General features: G+C 46.2%; 3 protein-coding genes across 3 annotated transcripts; all 3 read right to left on the bottom strand.

Moving 5' to 3' along the window:
• Positions 1 to 447: 447 nt before the first annotated feature.
• VTP01DRAFT_3312 (uncharacterized protein) lies at positions 448 to 4,908 on the bottom strand (the record flags this gene model as incomplete). Its single annotated transcript, XM_069381870.1, has 6 exons — positions 448 to 1,567; positions 1,626 to 1,917; positions 1,977 to 2,911; positions 2,993 to 3,583; positions 3,679 to 4,273; positions 4,350 to 4,908. The coding sequence occupies 6 exons, from the start codon at positions 4,906 to 4,908 to the stop codon at positions 448 to 450; spliced, it is 4,092 nt and encodes a 1,363-aa protein (XP_069236470.1).
• Positions 4,909 to 6,245: 1,337 nt separating this feature from the next.
• On the bottom strand, positions 6,246 to 8,576 carry VTP01DRAFT_3311 (uncharacterized protein; the record flags this gene model as incomplete). Its single annotated transcript, XM_069381869.1, has 5 exons — positions 6,246 to 6,364; positions 6,425 to 6,521; positions 6,584 to 6,886; positions 6,941 to 7,063; positions 7,134 to 8,576. 5 exons carry the CDS (start codon positions 8,574 to 8,576, stop codon positions 6,246 to 6,248), a joined length of 2,085 nt encoding a protein of 694 aa, XP_069236469.1.
• A 1,723-nt stretch (positions 8,577 to 10,299) lies between these two features.
• Positions 10,300 to 14,979, bottom strand: VTP01DRAFT_3310 (uncharacterized protein; the record flags this gene model as incomplete). Its single annotated transcript, XM_069381868.1, has 21 exons — positions 10,300 to 10,642; positions 10,710 to 11,180; positions 11,243 to 11,327; positions 11,380 to 11,590; positions 11,654 to 11,759; positions 11,825 to 11,951; positions 12,012 to 12,153; positions 12,215 to 12,628; positions 12,684 to 12,769; positions 12,832 to 12,988; positions 13,047 to 13,208; positions 13,280 to 13,463; positions 13,518 to 13,650; positions 13,709 to 13,739; positions 13,796 to 13,905; positions 13,963 to 14,047; positions 14,102 to 14,176; positions 14,238 to 14,338; positions 14,400 to 14,519; positions 14,577 to 14,658; positions 14,719 to 14,979. The coding sequence occupies 21 exons, from the start codon at positions 14,977 to 14,979 to the stop codon at positions 10,300 to 10,302; spliced, it is 3,486 nt and encodes a 1,161-aa protein (XP_069236468.1).
• Between the last annotated feature and the right edge of the window lie 75 nt (positions 14,980 to 15,054).

Below are 15,054 nucleotides of genomic sequence, written 5' to 3'. Positions count from 1 at the left end.
TGAAAGCTTAAGATACGCGGGGATGCTTGAATAGTTTGAAGCAACGGTTCTAAACAAAGATTGAACAGTTTCGGCGATAAAGGGTCGGTTTGTCGTAGTCCTCGTTGTTGTATGCAGGGCGCTGACAGATGTCCATTGATATTAACGTGGAGTTGGGTTTGAAAGAAAAGACCAAGGAGTCGGGAAAACCGAACAGCCGTAAACAAGCTTGAAGATACTGAGGGTGTATGCGGTCGTATGCCTTTTCTTGATTCAACAACAAGGCAATTCCAGGGAGATTGTATCTATGTGCCATGTCCATCAATCAATATCTACTTGATGTCCAAAAAATACTACTTTTGTCTGGTCGCGAATTTTAAGTGGAAAACCTGTAATCAAAAACTGTACATTTACAGAAAATAAAAAGAAAGGGGGATGTGAGAAAGAAAGGAGAAAGAATTACTACTCTTAATCGTCACTGCGATGATGTGGAGGTACAGGTGGCGGTGGGAGGGACTTTTTGCTACGTTCGGGTATGGATGAATGCTGGAATGATAATGCAGGTTGGCTTTCTTGAGAGTAATTGTGGTGAGGAGCAGGATTTGCCCAGTTGCTGCCATCGTTAGAGAAGGATAGCTGCATCGCACCCGTTGCAATTTTTGGCAGGGTAGGAACAAGAGGAGATGTATTCGATTGTTGCTGGGAAGATGACGGTGCTGCGGCAGCGGAAGATTGCTGCTGATGTTGCTGTTCTATGATCAAATCGTCCTGCTCTTCTTCTTCTTCTTGCCGTCGATGTCCTGAATTAAATAGTTTCACTGGCATTTCTGGATCAGATAACTGGACGGGTTCGTGAGATGTATGTGCTTTTGTTCGCTTCCCAGATCCAGCAGGGTGGAACTCCGTTTGCGTTAACGGCGCCTCGCTGTCGCTTGATCCGGCAGATCCAGGCTTGCTCGGTCGTATTGCAGCATACATTGAGTCTCGGAATATATCCACACTGCGGTGATGCTCGACAAATCTAGGAACAGGCAAGTTGCGCTCCAGCGCAAGCTTTACACGGCGTTCCTTTTCATATTCGCTCCATTTCTTCATGACAATCTGACTGCTGTCGAGCTCACCAACCTTGTCGCCGTGGCCCTTGTCCTTTTCAATGCCTTGCACACGGCGGGTATCTCCCCACGAAAAGTCATCGAAATGCCAATATGCGTATACAGGCAGCACAAAGTTCCAGATCGGCAAGCTGAATAAATAAATAATCATCCATCCGACATAGACGACTTTTCTGCTCGTCATAACAATCAAAACTGCAGGAAGACCCAAAATCAACGCGAGCAAAATTAGCGGAATAATAGCTGGTTGTCCCAGGATAGCCAGGATGATGAGGTAACACGTGAACGAAATCGCGGCTGGCAACGCCAATGTGCCCACGAGTTCCATAAACACCACAAACTGCATGGAAAAGCAAAAGGTACCGCACAAGTCATGCACGAAGAGCAGTTCCATGAGATTGTGGATCGTCGAGTTGATCCAACGGCGTCGTTGGGAAAGCAGCACTCTAAAGGTATCTGGCACAACGGTTTTGCATCTGTAAAAGGGGCCCGCGTGAGTCATTGCAACATATCCTCGAACTTCTGAACACTTACACAGCCTGCGGTACAAAGACCATCTTGCGGTTGGGAAAAGTACGCAGCATGAGTGTACTTAGATATCGATCTTCACCGAGGAGGAGCAAGTTCTTCTTATGCAAAGTATCCACCACGTTTTCAGAATAATGCTCGACAATATCTGGGTTTGCCAAGACAGGCACCCAGTATCCGTTTGGTCCCTTTGGCGCCTTGATGCGGTACATACAGAAACATCCTGGCAAGCAAGTGACACCTCCAAAGATGGACTCGAACGCTTTACTTTGATGATGAGAAATGTAGTATTCGAATACTGGCTGATGTTAGTTTCTTTTTCTCACGATGCAATGAACTCTTATCCGGAACATTTACCTTGGATCATGCTGACCCAGCTGTCAGTCTTGTTTGCAATCTTTGTTTCACCACACAGACCCGAAATGTCAGGATCCTTGACGCAGCATGAGATCAGGCGGGATAATGCATCCGGATACAATTTTGTGTCCGCATCCACCATGAGACAGATCTCATAGCTGTCAGGAGGCACGCCTGCGACGCGCCAGATACTGTTGAAGAACTCGTACTCCATGCGCGTCATGCGTTCATCGAATATGACCTTTTGCATGAATTGCATCAGAACGATTTGAGAGTCTCTCTTGCCACGGTTACCCGGCTTGGGTTCACTCGCTTCGTCTGGAGTGCCGCATTTAACAATACAGATCATGGGAACACGTTGCTGATGAGCAGGATCGATCGTATTGTCATCGTACTTGTAGTATCCAGCATATACTTTAGCCATATTGTGGCGCTTGGCGCCGTCTGCGATAGCAACGTAGGAATATGGCTGCACCTCGTCGGGAGGGACGATAAAGTCGCGCATCATAGATACACAGACATCTGGCGTGGACATGCTGTTGCCGTGGCCAGTAATGATACCATCACAAATGACGAGCATGAGTTTGTGCGAGTTTGGATAGTCGCTGGTTGCTATGGAGTCCAAGGTCGTGCGGATACCGTCTTCGCCTTCTGAGTAGCATGTTACTAGACAGATAGCATGCGCGAGCGGGAAATTGAACGGCATGTAGTCTGGAGGAGGTTGTCTCACGACGTGAGGTGAAAGTGGGAATGGGCAGCTGGCTTCCGTGGATGCTGCAGACGAGTCACCGCTCAGAATATCAGAGGATGAGATGGATGATCGCCTCGCAGGCGTCATATCTCCAAATGCTGTGACGCTTCCAAAGAAACGAGTTGAGGGAGACGACGATGCATTGATGTAAAATGAAGATGGGCGACTCTGATTGCCGCTAACACTATCAAGCACAGAGAGAGAGTGTGTGTGTGTGTGAGTGAATACTCAGTGTATCGCCTAATTAGGATAATTTTCTTTGTACCTGGCAGGCGTTTTCCAGATGGGTGTTGGAGTCCGATCGGCATCGAAGCGAGTGGAGCCATAGAGCGGCTGCGTGAAACGGGAAGTTTGCGGCAGCAAAGTTCTCCTCTTTTGCTGATGATTTGTGGACGAGATAGTGGGTGGGGTTTTCAGGCGAGGCAACGGACCTGAGTTTGCAATGTTCCGACTCCAGTCTTCGATTTCCTGCTCACGTTTCATCCTTGCCTTGTAAGAGCTTCCCTCTTTAAAGTTACCGAGCTTCCACGATAGGAACCAGCCAAAGATGACAGCAAGCACAAACTTGGCTACGATAACGCCGAGAATGACGACAAGGGATGCATAGAGCACGACTTCTGAAGCAACGCAGCCGATACTCAATGTATCCATGGACCCCACCTTAATCACCGATGCCAAGCATTGCGCTTCTTGCTTCCAGTTTGTATTAGCGACGCGATTGGAGACGATGGCGCGGGTCATATCCCGACCTCCGAAAGAGTCCATGTCGCCAAGGATGCTCTCGATAAGCCCTCCGGAGGGATAAGAAAACTGATCCGTCGGCAATGACTGCAGGAGCTGCAAGTTCAGTACATCGCTGTATGTAAAAAAAAAAGATATTATAAGCAAAAATAGCAACCCCAAAATACATAGAATTATGCGACACCAGAAGAAAGAAAAGATAATACTTACTTGTTAAATACCATCAAGTGTGAGGTTGAATTGATGTCCTTCCAGTCATAGTAAACACGAGCCGGTTTATCGTAACCACCTGAGGATTTCGGTACGCCTCGAGTTTGGAAATCATTCAGTAAGGATCGTGCAGCGGAAGACAAATGGCAGTCGGTCTGGTTGGAGTAGGATGACGCTGCAGGAGGCACAGTGTTGTTTGGGTTGAAGAGTTGGCAGGGGAAATATACTTTGGGCGTTGAGCTTGTTTTGCTGGTAAACACAGATGAGCAAGGGGATTCTGAGGGTGATGTCTGGAAGAGGAAGGAAGCATCCATGCCTCCGGCACTGACTGGTGGATACATGATGTTGGTTTCATCGCTCGTTAATCCCGAGATAGCAGGGTGACCGTCCCAGTCAGATAACATGTATGCCCAACCATTGATGATGAGATAGCCTGCGCTCACTTGACCGCCTTGGACACTTAGCGGCGGTGTAGGGCAGATAGCTTGTGTAAACCCAAATGTCAAGAAGCCAACAAAGCCCATGACAACGAGGATAAAGGACACGAGACCGATTTTTTCTCTCCATGCCATCTGTGCTGGCCCTGGAGGAATACCTGGACACACATATACGAAACCTTCTTAGAAAACAGAAAAGAAATCAATGAGTGGCTATCTTTAGTTTTCTCATACCAAATAGTGTTAATAGATGGCCTGGGATGCAGCATGTCAGGATACGACAGTAGGTGAGCCAGGGATCGGGCAGTCGTTCTCGAAGCGATTTTCGGGAATGCACCACCGCAGCTCCGTCCGAGAATTCCCCCGCAATATGCAATCGATGATCTTGGCTGTCTGATAATTTTTCCTCTCGTCCCAAAATGCTTTTGCCTCGACGTAGAAACATTTGCCGCACTGTCGGCCTGCGCTCAACGCGGTTGCTGCTCGGTCTCCGTTCGGGAGCCGCCGATGATGTATTATCTTCTGCTGCAGCAGCACTTAACGGCTGATTCCCAGTCGCACTGGGAGCCACGTTACCTTGATTAGCCGCATGCTGTCGGTAGTGATACTGCCGGTGACTAGCGTCGATGCGTTCTCGCTCAGGTCGTACGAGAGATTTTTGCCGCCGAGGACGCAGGCCAGTAGTCGCAAGTTGCTCCTCGTCGTTGTCGCGGGCCGGCCGTAATTGACTGCTATTTGATACGCTTCGTCGAAGCGCAGGCGTGTAGTACTGGCCTCTAGGTGGTGGTTGCATCGTCTTTGTTTATGTACTCTCTTCGTGGTGCGGACGAATGCGTGTATGCGTGTAAATATGAAACGATATTTAGATAGATCGAAAATTATTAGCAGAGGTAGTAAAGAAAAAAGGAGGTGGAGGAAACTATTGCAGGAAAAGATCAAAAAATCGGGTAACGAAGGGATAGTGCTCGAGGCATAAAAAAGTACACAGAGCGAAGAGCAGAACAGAAAAAGACCAAGTGAAGAAAAGATAGAGAGAGAGAAAAGGAGAAGAACGGAAAGCGATAAAAGAGAAAAAAAAGGTGGAGTACGAAGGTCGCACCAAATTTTGTAAATGGGCAAAAAATGGTAAGCACAAAACTCGCACCTTGGCGATGCCCATCATTGGTTCAAGGTTACAGCTATTCTCTGTCTTTCTCTCTCTCTATTTTAATCCCTACTACTATTCTTGACAAAAGCACAACAAAAATCCTTTCTGTTGTTATCTTTATTCTGGTCGCAAAGATGGCGTTTGCGGATTTCGGCGCTAGACGTTTTAAGTAGCGGTCGGTTACATGCGACACCATCCCTTTCTCCAGGATGGTGCAATAGGGGACGATGTGTTCATCTCGTCGTCCGCCGCCGAGCAACTCAGATGCAGCAACAGCAGGGTCCACCGCGAAGAAGAAGGCAGAGAAGGAAGAGCGAGTATATTTACAATAGTTCTATGGCACTTTCCGGTACTTTCTACGGTTGTACCCCCCAAATCTGTTGATCAAAGGCGCGTGCGCGGAAACAATTGGTAAAAACGGGTTACCTGCGCTGCCGTTGTGTAACCTTGAACGGACACAATCGTGATCTATCCGCTTTTCTTTTTTGCCTTGGAGACGCGAGAGCCATTCTTGGCAGAGCCGACGATGCATGCGAGTACTGTAAAGTTGGGTTCGTTGTGCTTACAAGACCATACGATTTCTGCAAAATTTGATGCAACATTGCGTTGTGACGCCAGAATAATCACTATTTTGTGCAACTCCATTGTTTTCATCCAATTTCAATTTCCGTGTCTACACACATATAATCATCAGCGATAACTTGCCAAGAGAGAAACGACAGCAGCCGTGCATTTCCCCTGTCTGTCCCAGGAGCCTAATGGATTATGAGGCGGGGACATGATACCCGCAGCATGCAATGTCAAGAACTAAAGTTCTTAGTGTTGTTCACGTAATCCAATGTATGTACATTATTCAATCTAAGGGGTAAGGAAAAGTATAAAGTCGTAGGAAAATGATAGTTGCAAGTGACGGTGACTAAGTGAAAAAAAATGAACTGGTAGGGATGGTGAGTGGCGAATGTTATGATGACGTAGTCGGATGTTCAGCGCGCTGACTTCTTTTGCACATGGTCCATGGCTACAGTTAATCCAGTGAGCATTTTTAATGCAATATCCAAATCTGCACACTGCGCTCCCGATCTCCCTGAATGTTTTATGAGATCTGCAAGAAAATCGTTATTGCATGCATACAAGATTGAGCTGGAACTGCCATCCTATTTACCTTTGATTAACAGACAGTAACGCGGGACTCGCTGGAATGGACCGATCAAATAATCTGATATCCCCATCCTGTTCGTTTCTCTGCGCGTTAATGATTCCTATTTCTGTGAGTTAGAAGATTGTGGCTATTGATTAATTCACACATCAATGTATGTTATACCTGCTCAATTTTCAGAAAGAGGACATTAGTGCATGCTCTCCGGATTGTCTTGATGTTGGCTTGATAGTGGACGGCGTATTTGACAAACACGGCAAATTCCTGATCAAGCGCACGGAAAACATGGCCGACATCACCAGGCAGAAGGTCCCGCCGCAGATGCGAGGATGTGTCCTCGAAGGATTGTATCAGCTTTTCAGAGAGTGCAATCATTTCCGGTAAATGTCGAAATAGAACGGGTATGTCGCCTTCTTTGACCAATGCATTTGTTGCCTGCGCAGCAGCAACCATAGGCTCCATGTAACGCTGCAAACAATGGTAAATAAACATTTTCTATTCAATAACTGAGTGGAGGCTTACAGTTTGTATCAAGGTAAGTAATTGATGGTATGACTTTTCGGTGGTATAGAGTTCATGTATGATAAATTTGCAAAGAGCTGCATTTTTGTTGCTGCTTAGTGAGGATGCAGAGATATGTTCCAGCTGCAATGTAGGCGTATGCGTTGAGTATATACTAGTTACTTTTTTCTCCGACGTGCAAACGTATGCTTACATGAAGTGATGTGGGTATAGGTTCACAGTCGCTATTGTCGTTGGATACTTGTCGATGATCACCATTGTCATCTTGCATGATCAACTGGGAGACGGTGTTGCGCCAGATATTCATGGCTTTAGCTTCTTTCTTTTGCTGTGCGTCTAACTTTGCTGCAATCATCGTGCGCGCACGCGCAGGTCGCGTCGTTGGGCGTTTGGGACGGAACATGACTTCACTGGTGCACAGTGCTGAAAGGCTTCTTTCGGGTACGGAGTGGGGAAAAGGCGACACCAAGCGTTGCTGATGGTAAGTTTGTTGTTGCTGCATCCGCGTGTCTATTTCCTGGTCCATTTTTATGCCGACAGGCTTACATATGCGCGGTTCTAAACTGTGGATCGGTTCACCAGTGGACTCCAATATCACCGAACAAGGATCATGCTTGCGCCCAACTTGCTGATGCTGGTGTTGCTGATTCAAAGTGTATATCGATGAAGATGAAGAATGATTACTGGTTGATAACGTGCTGCTGGATGAGCTGCTGGATTCATCCGAGTTGTTGTTGTTGTTGTTGTTGTTGTTGTTGCCTGCAAGGGATACGGTCCGCTGTCTGCTTCTCGAGATGATCTGGTGCACATCTGTGCTCTGGCGCCATGGTCTAGGCCTGTAGATGCCACGCGCTCGTGCTTCATCGTCATCATCGTTATACTCTTCTTCATCGTCACTTGTGCTGATTATCGTTGCAAGGCCCAGAAAGTGAGACATCGGACGTCGACGTGCTGCGAGAAAACGCGGAGAGTCGTCGTTGGTGTTTGGTTGTGCAAGAAGCAAAAGGGATTCACCCTTTACTCCTCCTCCTTGACCTGTGCGACAGCTCACAATACGATCGCTTCTGTCGACTTCGTTCCCCAAGGAAAATGATGTACGCTTCTTGCTTTTTGCATGAGCATCAGAAGGGGTATCCTGGAGGCGTGCATCTGTTTGCACTGGAGTTTTGCAGACGAGCGCGTAACGTTGTTGGTGGCGGGTTGTTGAATGAGGTGGCAAGGCTTCTTGTGCAACGGTAGTTTCACGGCGATGGTGTGCAGAATTTTCCTTTTGGCGTTTGACGGCAGCCTCCTGGGCGGCGGATGACGAAGATCGGGTACGACGTCGAGAAACCGAAGCTATCAAGGACAGCCGTACAGAATTGATGCGACTCAATCCTGGGCCAGGGGTGCCTGCTGTGCGTGGCGGCACGTTGGATGAGTCTACCGACATTGCTCGTGGTTTTTCTTTGTTTGCTGCTGATAGCGACGACGACGATGACGCCGAAAGCTTGGAACTTTTGCTGACTGACGGTATCGGAGTCAACCGTTTAAGGAAAGCCAGGCGACTATTCTGCTGCTGCTGGCCTTTTCGTTGAGCTTCAGATGCCTTGGCTGCAAATATAGATGGCCTAGGAGCATCTGGTTTCTTGAACATCAGTGTAAGGGAAAAAAAGGAGAAAAAGAAGTGGAGAAAAAAATAAAGGGAAACAAAAGGATGTCGAAAAAATTGGCAAGTAAAAAATTGGCTCGTGGTCGTACCAAAAAGTCGTTGGTGGAAAAGCGACCTTCCCGCTTGGCTTAATATGCAAGCGATATTTGATCTATCAAATCTCGCTTGACGTCCGCATAAAAGGCGCCGAGTTTTCTGAGCCAAAACTGATTATTCGTCATACATGATTCTCACAGTCCAAGTATAAACAACTACAAATCCGGTCGACAGCTTGGTCGCGGGATATCCATGCCGAGCAACATTCTTAATAGCAAACTTTCGCAAGGGGCCACACGGAGCGAGGCTAGGCGTTGGGGTGCTGCTGCTGCTGCTGAGCGACGTTACCTCAGACCAAGCGACAGCAGCGGCGCGACTCTGTTCAATACTGCCGCTGCTGTGCAACGACGTATAAGGTAATTTCTGTGGCAAATGTTGCAACAAAAAAGAGAAAAATAATAAACAACTGGGTCATGAACAGATTTGCTACTTCGTATTCACCCGCGCACAGACAGACTTTTTGGTATGAGAAGATGAGCTCATCGTTTGTATGTAACACCGGCAAAAGGATAAACAGGCTCCGGTAGCACTAGTAGGTGCTCTCGGGCCAAACGCCAAAATTGAAGAAGCTTGCTGTCGTGTACGTTATATAAAATATCGATCGCATCTGTACCACTGAGGCGCAACTTAACGGTGCGGGATGATGAATCGCTAACAGAGATATAATTATTATTATTGTTTGTGATCTTTACCTTCCTGATGCCGATCCCCGACGGCCATGTCAACAATAGGTCTTGTCGGAACATATTTTTGGAGTCAACATCCGTGATGTGGCGTTTCTCTCTGAGAGAATACTAGTTTCTCGGTGCCGGTGACTAAAAAGGTCCTCTTACAAGTGCTTGCGGCGGTAGCTTATTTTTTCTCTCGATATCCCTAATCAGGAACTACCAGTTACGATCCGAGATAAAAGCCATTTCCTTATTTCGTTGCAAAAAGGGTCTGTCTCCCTGATATATCAAACTCGCTCGGGTTTCATCCGAACCAGCAGCCCCTCCCCAGCCTATCCTTGCGGCACGTTTGTTTACCTAGTTTGCAAAAGTCCCAGAAACTCGCGCGAACGCAGGGCAATATGCAGTGTCCTGCAACTCTGATGCACAGTTATGGAAACATTGCAGTGTAAGAAGTCCATCGCGGTGGACGGCCACAGTATATCCGAAGAGGTACACTTTTGGCCTGGAGACAGACTACCTCATTTGCTGAACTACTCACAGCTGACAATGACTTATAGTATGTTTAACTTTGCTGACGCCACTGTTGAATCTTAGATCTTGCATTTTTAATAATGTACAGTGCCAGGCGGTCGGTAAAACAGCATCAGATAAAACTATTTTTCTGTTCTGGATCTGCACAGGGTTTGTGTTACAGTGGCCTTTATTTTCGATAATGCACACTCGGCGTTCATTACTAGCGTTGCGCATGCACCCTGCACCTGACATAAGCTTAAGCATATTACGAAAGATGAAGTAAGCAGATATAAATTTTTTCTCCACGAGCGCGAATGGTTATACATAGACTCTATATACGTATGCACATATGTCCGATTTCGATGACATTTAGTTACGCTATGCATTACAATTATAAAATTTTACAAGGAAGAAACGACGTGGGGATTTTAGTTGGTCGTAGATAGATATTGGAATCCTTTGAGAATACGTCGCACTGCGTTTACATCGCCTTGTCCGTCACCGGCGTGAGCCAGCAAGTATGCCAGGTCGCTCGCCACAGCAGGACTGACTTTAGTTTCGTCACGGTCAACCTCCATCGCATTGAACGATGTATCTTTGATGCGGTGTTCAGACTCGAATTGCTCAGCAACGCGCGCTGCCTTGGAAACAACAGCTCCTGGCACACCCGCCATCCTGGCAACGTTCATGCCAAAGGACTTCTCGCAGATGCCATCGGTGAGCTTGTAAAGGAATGTCACATTGTGTTCTTCTTCGTCCATATAATAAGCCCTAGTTTCCATTGAATGTGAGTTTTTCCGTCTTGATCAGGAGTTTTTTTCCTATCCCCACTGCTTACATGTGCATATTTCTAATGGTTGGATTGCGTTCAAATTCTCGACATAGAGTGTGATAATGTGTCGAAAACATGGCTAAGCAACCAACATGTGTCGCGAGATAATGCAGCACAGCGTATGCGATAGCGTATCCGTCATACGTTGATGTGCCTCTGCCCAATTCATCCAAAATAACCATCGAGCGCGGCGTTGCCTCGTGTAAGATCTTTGAAGTTTCTTGGAGTTCGACCATGAACGTGGACTGACCGGCCATGATGTTATCATTGGCGCCAATTCTGGTATAGATACGGTCGCAGGGAGTAAGCGTACACGATCGTGCGGGTACGTAGCAGCCAAGCTGCGCCATAATGATGGAAATACACGTTTGTCGAAGCAATGTTGATTTACCGCCCATGTTGGGACCTGTGAGGACCATGATGCTCGGATTCTCTCCGCCCAGATGGGTATCATTGGGTATAAAGTCGGTGGCAACACTTTGTCGTAAGCATTTGTGAGTTTACAAGCAGCATCCTTTTCTCTTATTCCGTACACATACCCAGGAACCACACATGGATGACGAAGTTCTTCTAGTTTTATCATGCTTGCTTCCTGGTTAGAGAATTGTGGACGACAAGAGGGTTCTAAAGGAGTAGGTTAAACTACTGCATTTCAGAGCATATATCAAGGGCATACCACCAAGACTTGCGGATGCCTTTGCCAAACTCATGAGCGCATCGATTTTTGCGACACTCTGCACAGCAGATAGCCACATTTTGTAATGCTTATCAAAGTCATTGTAAACATCGCTCGTGAACGATTTCACCATTGCATTTTTGTGCTCCAGTAATTCCTTGTACTCTGTCACCATTTTCTTCACAGTAGAGTCCCAGAAACGGCTCACTTTCTGCATGCAACCAGGCGTATGGTTAGAACGCTCGTTAATGCAAAGTAAACAGAGAGAATTTACCGAAGTTGTAGAGAGCTGAATCCAATCTCGAGGAACACGGATTTCTTTCGGAACCTCTATCTGGTAGATTTCTTTTCCTAGATCTTTGTACGCTAAGCGGGAGCATCTAGATCACGTTTATTGATTAGCGCGAGTAGACTCCCAAAAAATATATATCTATCGAGTGCTTACTTTAATTCTTTCTTGAGATGAGCTAAATGCTTCTCAAAGCCTTTCTCGGCATCCACAATTTGCTGGTTCAGTTGATCCCATTTTTCGTTGACACCCTCCTTAGGAATAATGGTTCTCATCTTTTGGTCTGTATCAATCAATATAAGCAATCAAGTTACCATGTATCGCAGCTTCCATTCCAACTTACAGTCTATCTCCACGTCAGCCGTGATGAACGCATTCTCGAAAAAGTCCAACTGGGGCTCAATATCAGGAAATTTGTCAACAAGCATCTTTAGCAGATCGGACCGAAGCGTATCCTTGATCTCTCTAAGCTTATCCAGAACGCTCTGTTGAAACGGTAAGGCAGCGTGTTCAAAACAATCGAGTTTTTTTCTTCGCTTTGCTTACCTTGACTTTTTCGAATCCTTCCAGAGTCAAGAGAAATTCCTTGACCTTGCAGCGCTTGGAGTGTATAGCAGAAATCAATCTTTCCAAGTCAGGCACCTTGCCGAGCTCTTTGGTCAAGAAATCATGGAGCTCAAAGTTTTCCATGAGATTCTCCACTGCATCGAGACGCATATCGATCTCGGACGCCTCTCTAAGCGGATGACACAGCCATTGCCTGAACAAGCGTTTGCCGAACGGCGTTACGCAGTGGTTTAAAAGCTCAAAAAGGGTACCGGCGCCAGTTCCATTGTATGAGTTTTGAAAGATTTCCAGGTTCGCCAAAGTCTGTCCATCGAGCACCAAAGAAGTCGTGTTGCGGATAGGATCGTAAAAATGAATGTTTCCAGCAGACAACAGCTCCTTGTCAAGTTTCAACTAGAAATCATGTTAAAATGTTTGGCCTTGCATCCGTATGCATTCTTGAATTTACCTTGCGAAGATAGGAGATGAGGCCACCCAAAGCTGACATTAGCAGCTTGTTATCTGCTGAAGCACGCAAAGCCTCTGGCCAAGCAGCTGTGAGATCACGTTAGTAACCATTTGTCGTAGAAGACAATTCACTGTATGCATCTTTATACCTAGATTTGACGAGTCTTCACCAAAATAGTCATTAATCTTGATCTCGTCTTCAGTTCTCTGGTGATCCCAGTACTCGACGTCAGGCACCATGTGGTTCCAGAGTGGATCATTGAGGCAATTTTTTAGAATACGCATCGATTTTTGACTTAGACGTCCCTTTAGCAAATGAAGAGTGATTAGCAATCTTATGAAGCTGAAAGATAGCCTTGCATACCTTTTCCACAACAAGTTCTCGTGGTCTGATTTGTAGAATAAGCGTCTCGAACTTTGTGCGGTTTTTATCATCTTCAAAGTATACAAGGTTGAATTCCGAGGTTGCTGTATCCGTAAAGCATATACCAAATTGAGGAGCAGAGGCCTCAGTAGGGCAATGTTCCTGAATTCAGGATGCGAGAAACAAAAATCGAGTCAGCAAATATCGATATGATTGCAGCAATGTATATATACCTTGATGGACATGCAGTATGTACTCATGTCGCTAGTCAGCAAGCCAGCATCGACTAACGTTCCAGCTGTGTACACAGCTGTAACTTCTCTCCGGATGACCTTGTCAGCTTTGGTACTCTCGTTTCGCTCGCGCATACTCTTTCCGATAGCATTTTCCATTTGATCCACACGAACAACTTTGTGTCTGCAGAGCGACTCGAGTTAGAACAATCGTATAGGATACTGCGTTGATATTTACCCTTTGGCAATGAACTGGGCCGCCCAGTAGTCAAATGTGGACTCCGGCACACCCACCATCCGCATGTTAACACGATCAGTCATCTTAAGGTCAAATTCTTGATGGCCGATATCGGCGTCCTTCTCATACAATTCTGCGGATATTTCATATTAGAACCGTATCAAATTCCTCTCTAGCATTATTATCCGCACCGTAGAATTTTCCTTTTTTGAAAAAGACAACCTATATTAATGTATGTCAGAATAGATCGCTCCTTTCTACGATGCACTGTTACTTGCCGTATCCCAGTATTTGGACTTTACAGTCCAAAATTGGTGCTCAAAGGCGGTGAAGCTTGACCATGCAGACTTTGGTATATAGAGTGTGCGAGGATCATACTCCGGAGTACCTAGCAGTCAATCGATTAGATTATCTCAATTGTGAAACTAGGAATTGCTATTTCTACCTATTCGGTTTCCATTCTCGTCTCTGATATCTGTCAGCCAAGAATATCGTATCTCGTTCTTCTCTTTGAATTTTTGGTTGCGTTCCTAGCCTTGGATCAGCATCAACTGAGACGTTACTTTTACTTTGCGACAACTTACTCTGCGTTGTTCATCGCGTGTAGTCAATGTCAAGCTTGGTGCTGGTTTGCGTGGAGGCGATTGAACGCTGAATTGCTGTATGACTGTATAAATACCGAAACGTCAACTCACAACATAATCAAAAGATAGTCCATACCTTGAAACGTTCCTGCAACGGCGTCATCTTTAGAGGAGAGTTGGGTACATTTCTGTTTGTTTGTGGAGAACCTAAATCCATGTCATCCTCGGAGACCGCGTCTAGTATGCCAAATCGTTGGACTTCTTTTCTTCCATCGAGAAACGTGTTCTTTATCATTACCTAGTACATGCATTTCTTCATCTTCATCTACTTTGGCAGGAGGGATATACTCTCCATCCTCATCATCGTCCGAGTCTATCTTTCGCACAAGTCGTCGCTTTCGAGGTTCACTGGGACGACCTAATCAGCAACGTAATAAGTAAAGTAACAGAGTGAGACACTGAGAAGTTTACATACGAGGATCTGATGGGCTTCTAGGCATATCGTCCTCGCTATCATTGTCTGACTCCAAGTATGAAATTCTCTTCCTTTGTCGTCCCTATAAGACGTTCGTTCGTTGTGAGTGATCGGTTTTGGTTCAATCAGCCATTCCACTCACACGCTGTGAAGTGACAAGAGGCTCGTCTTCTTCTTGATCTATTTGCATATTGTTCTCGCTAATTTTCTTGGCTTCTCGTACGGCCAAGGACTCTGTCAAGGAGCCCGATCGAGATTTTGGATCTTGCTGTGTCTTCTCAGTCTTTTTCTGCGTAGCCTGCTGCGACGGCTGCTGCTGCTGCTGCTGCCTGGGAGCAGGAGCAGCTCCTTCGCTGGTATCCTGTTTCTTCTTGAAGAACGAGAAGAGTGTCGGTTGGGCCATAAAGTATGTAAGGGAAAACTGCGAGACGAGATAAGACGGAAAGAAAGTTTGACAGCGCGTTGGCGCTGGTTCGGG

The sequence above is a fragment of the Rhizomucor pusillus genome, assembly GCF_041956525.1.
Source record: "Rhizomucor pusillus strain CBS 183.67 unplaced genomic scaffold VTP01scaffold_16, whole genome shotgun sequence".
Lineage (NCBI taxonomy): Eukaryota > Fungi > Mucoromycota > Mucoromycetes > Mucorales > Lichtheimiaceae > Rhizomucor > Rhizomucor pusillus.
This window is presented reverse-complemented; position numbering and strand designations above follow the sequence as displayed.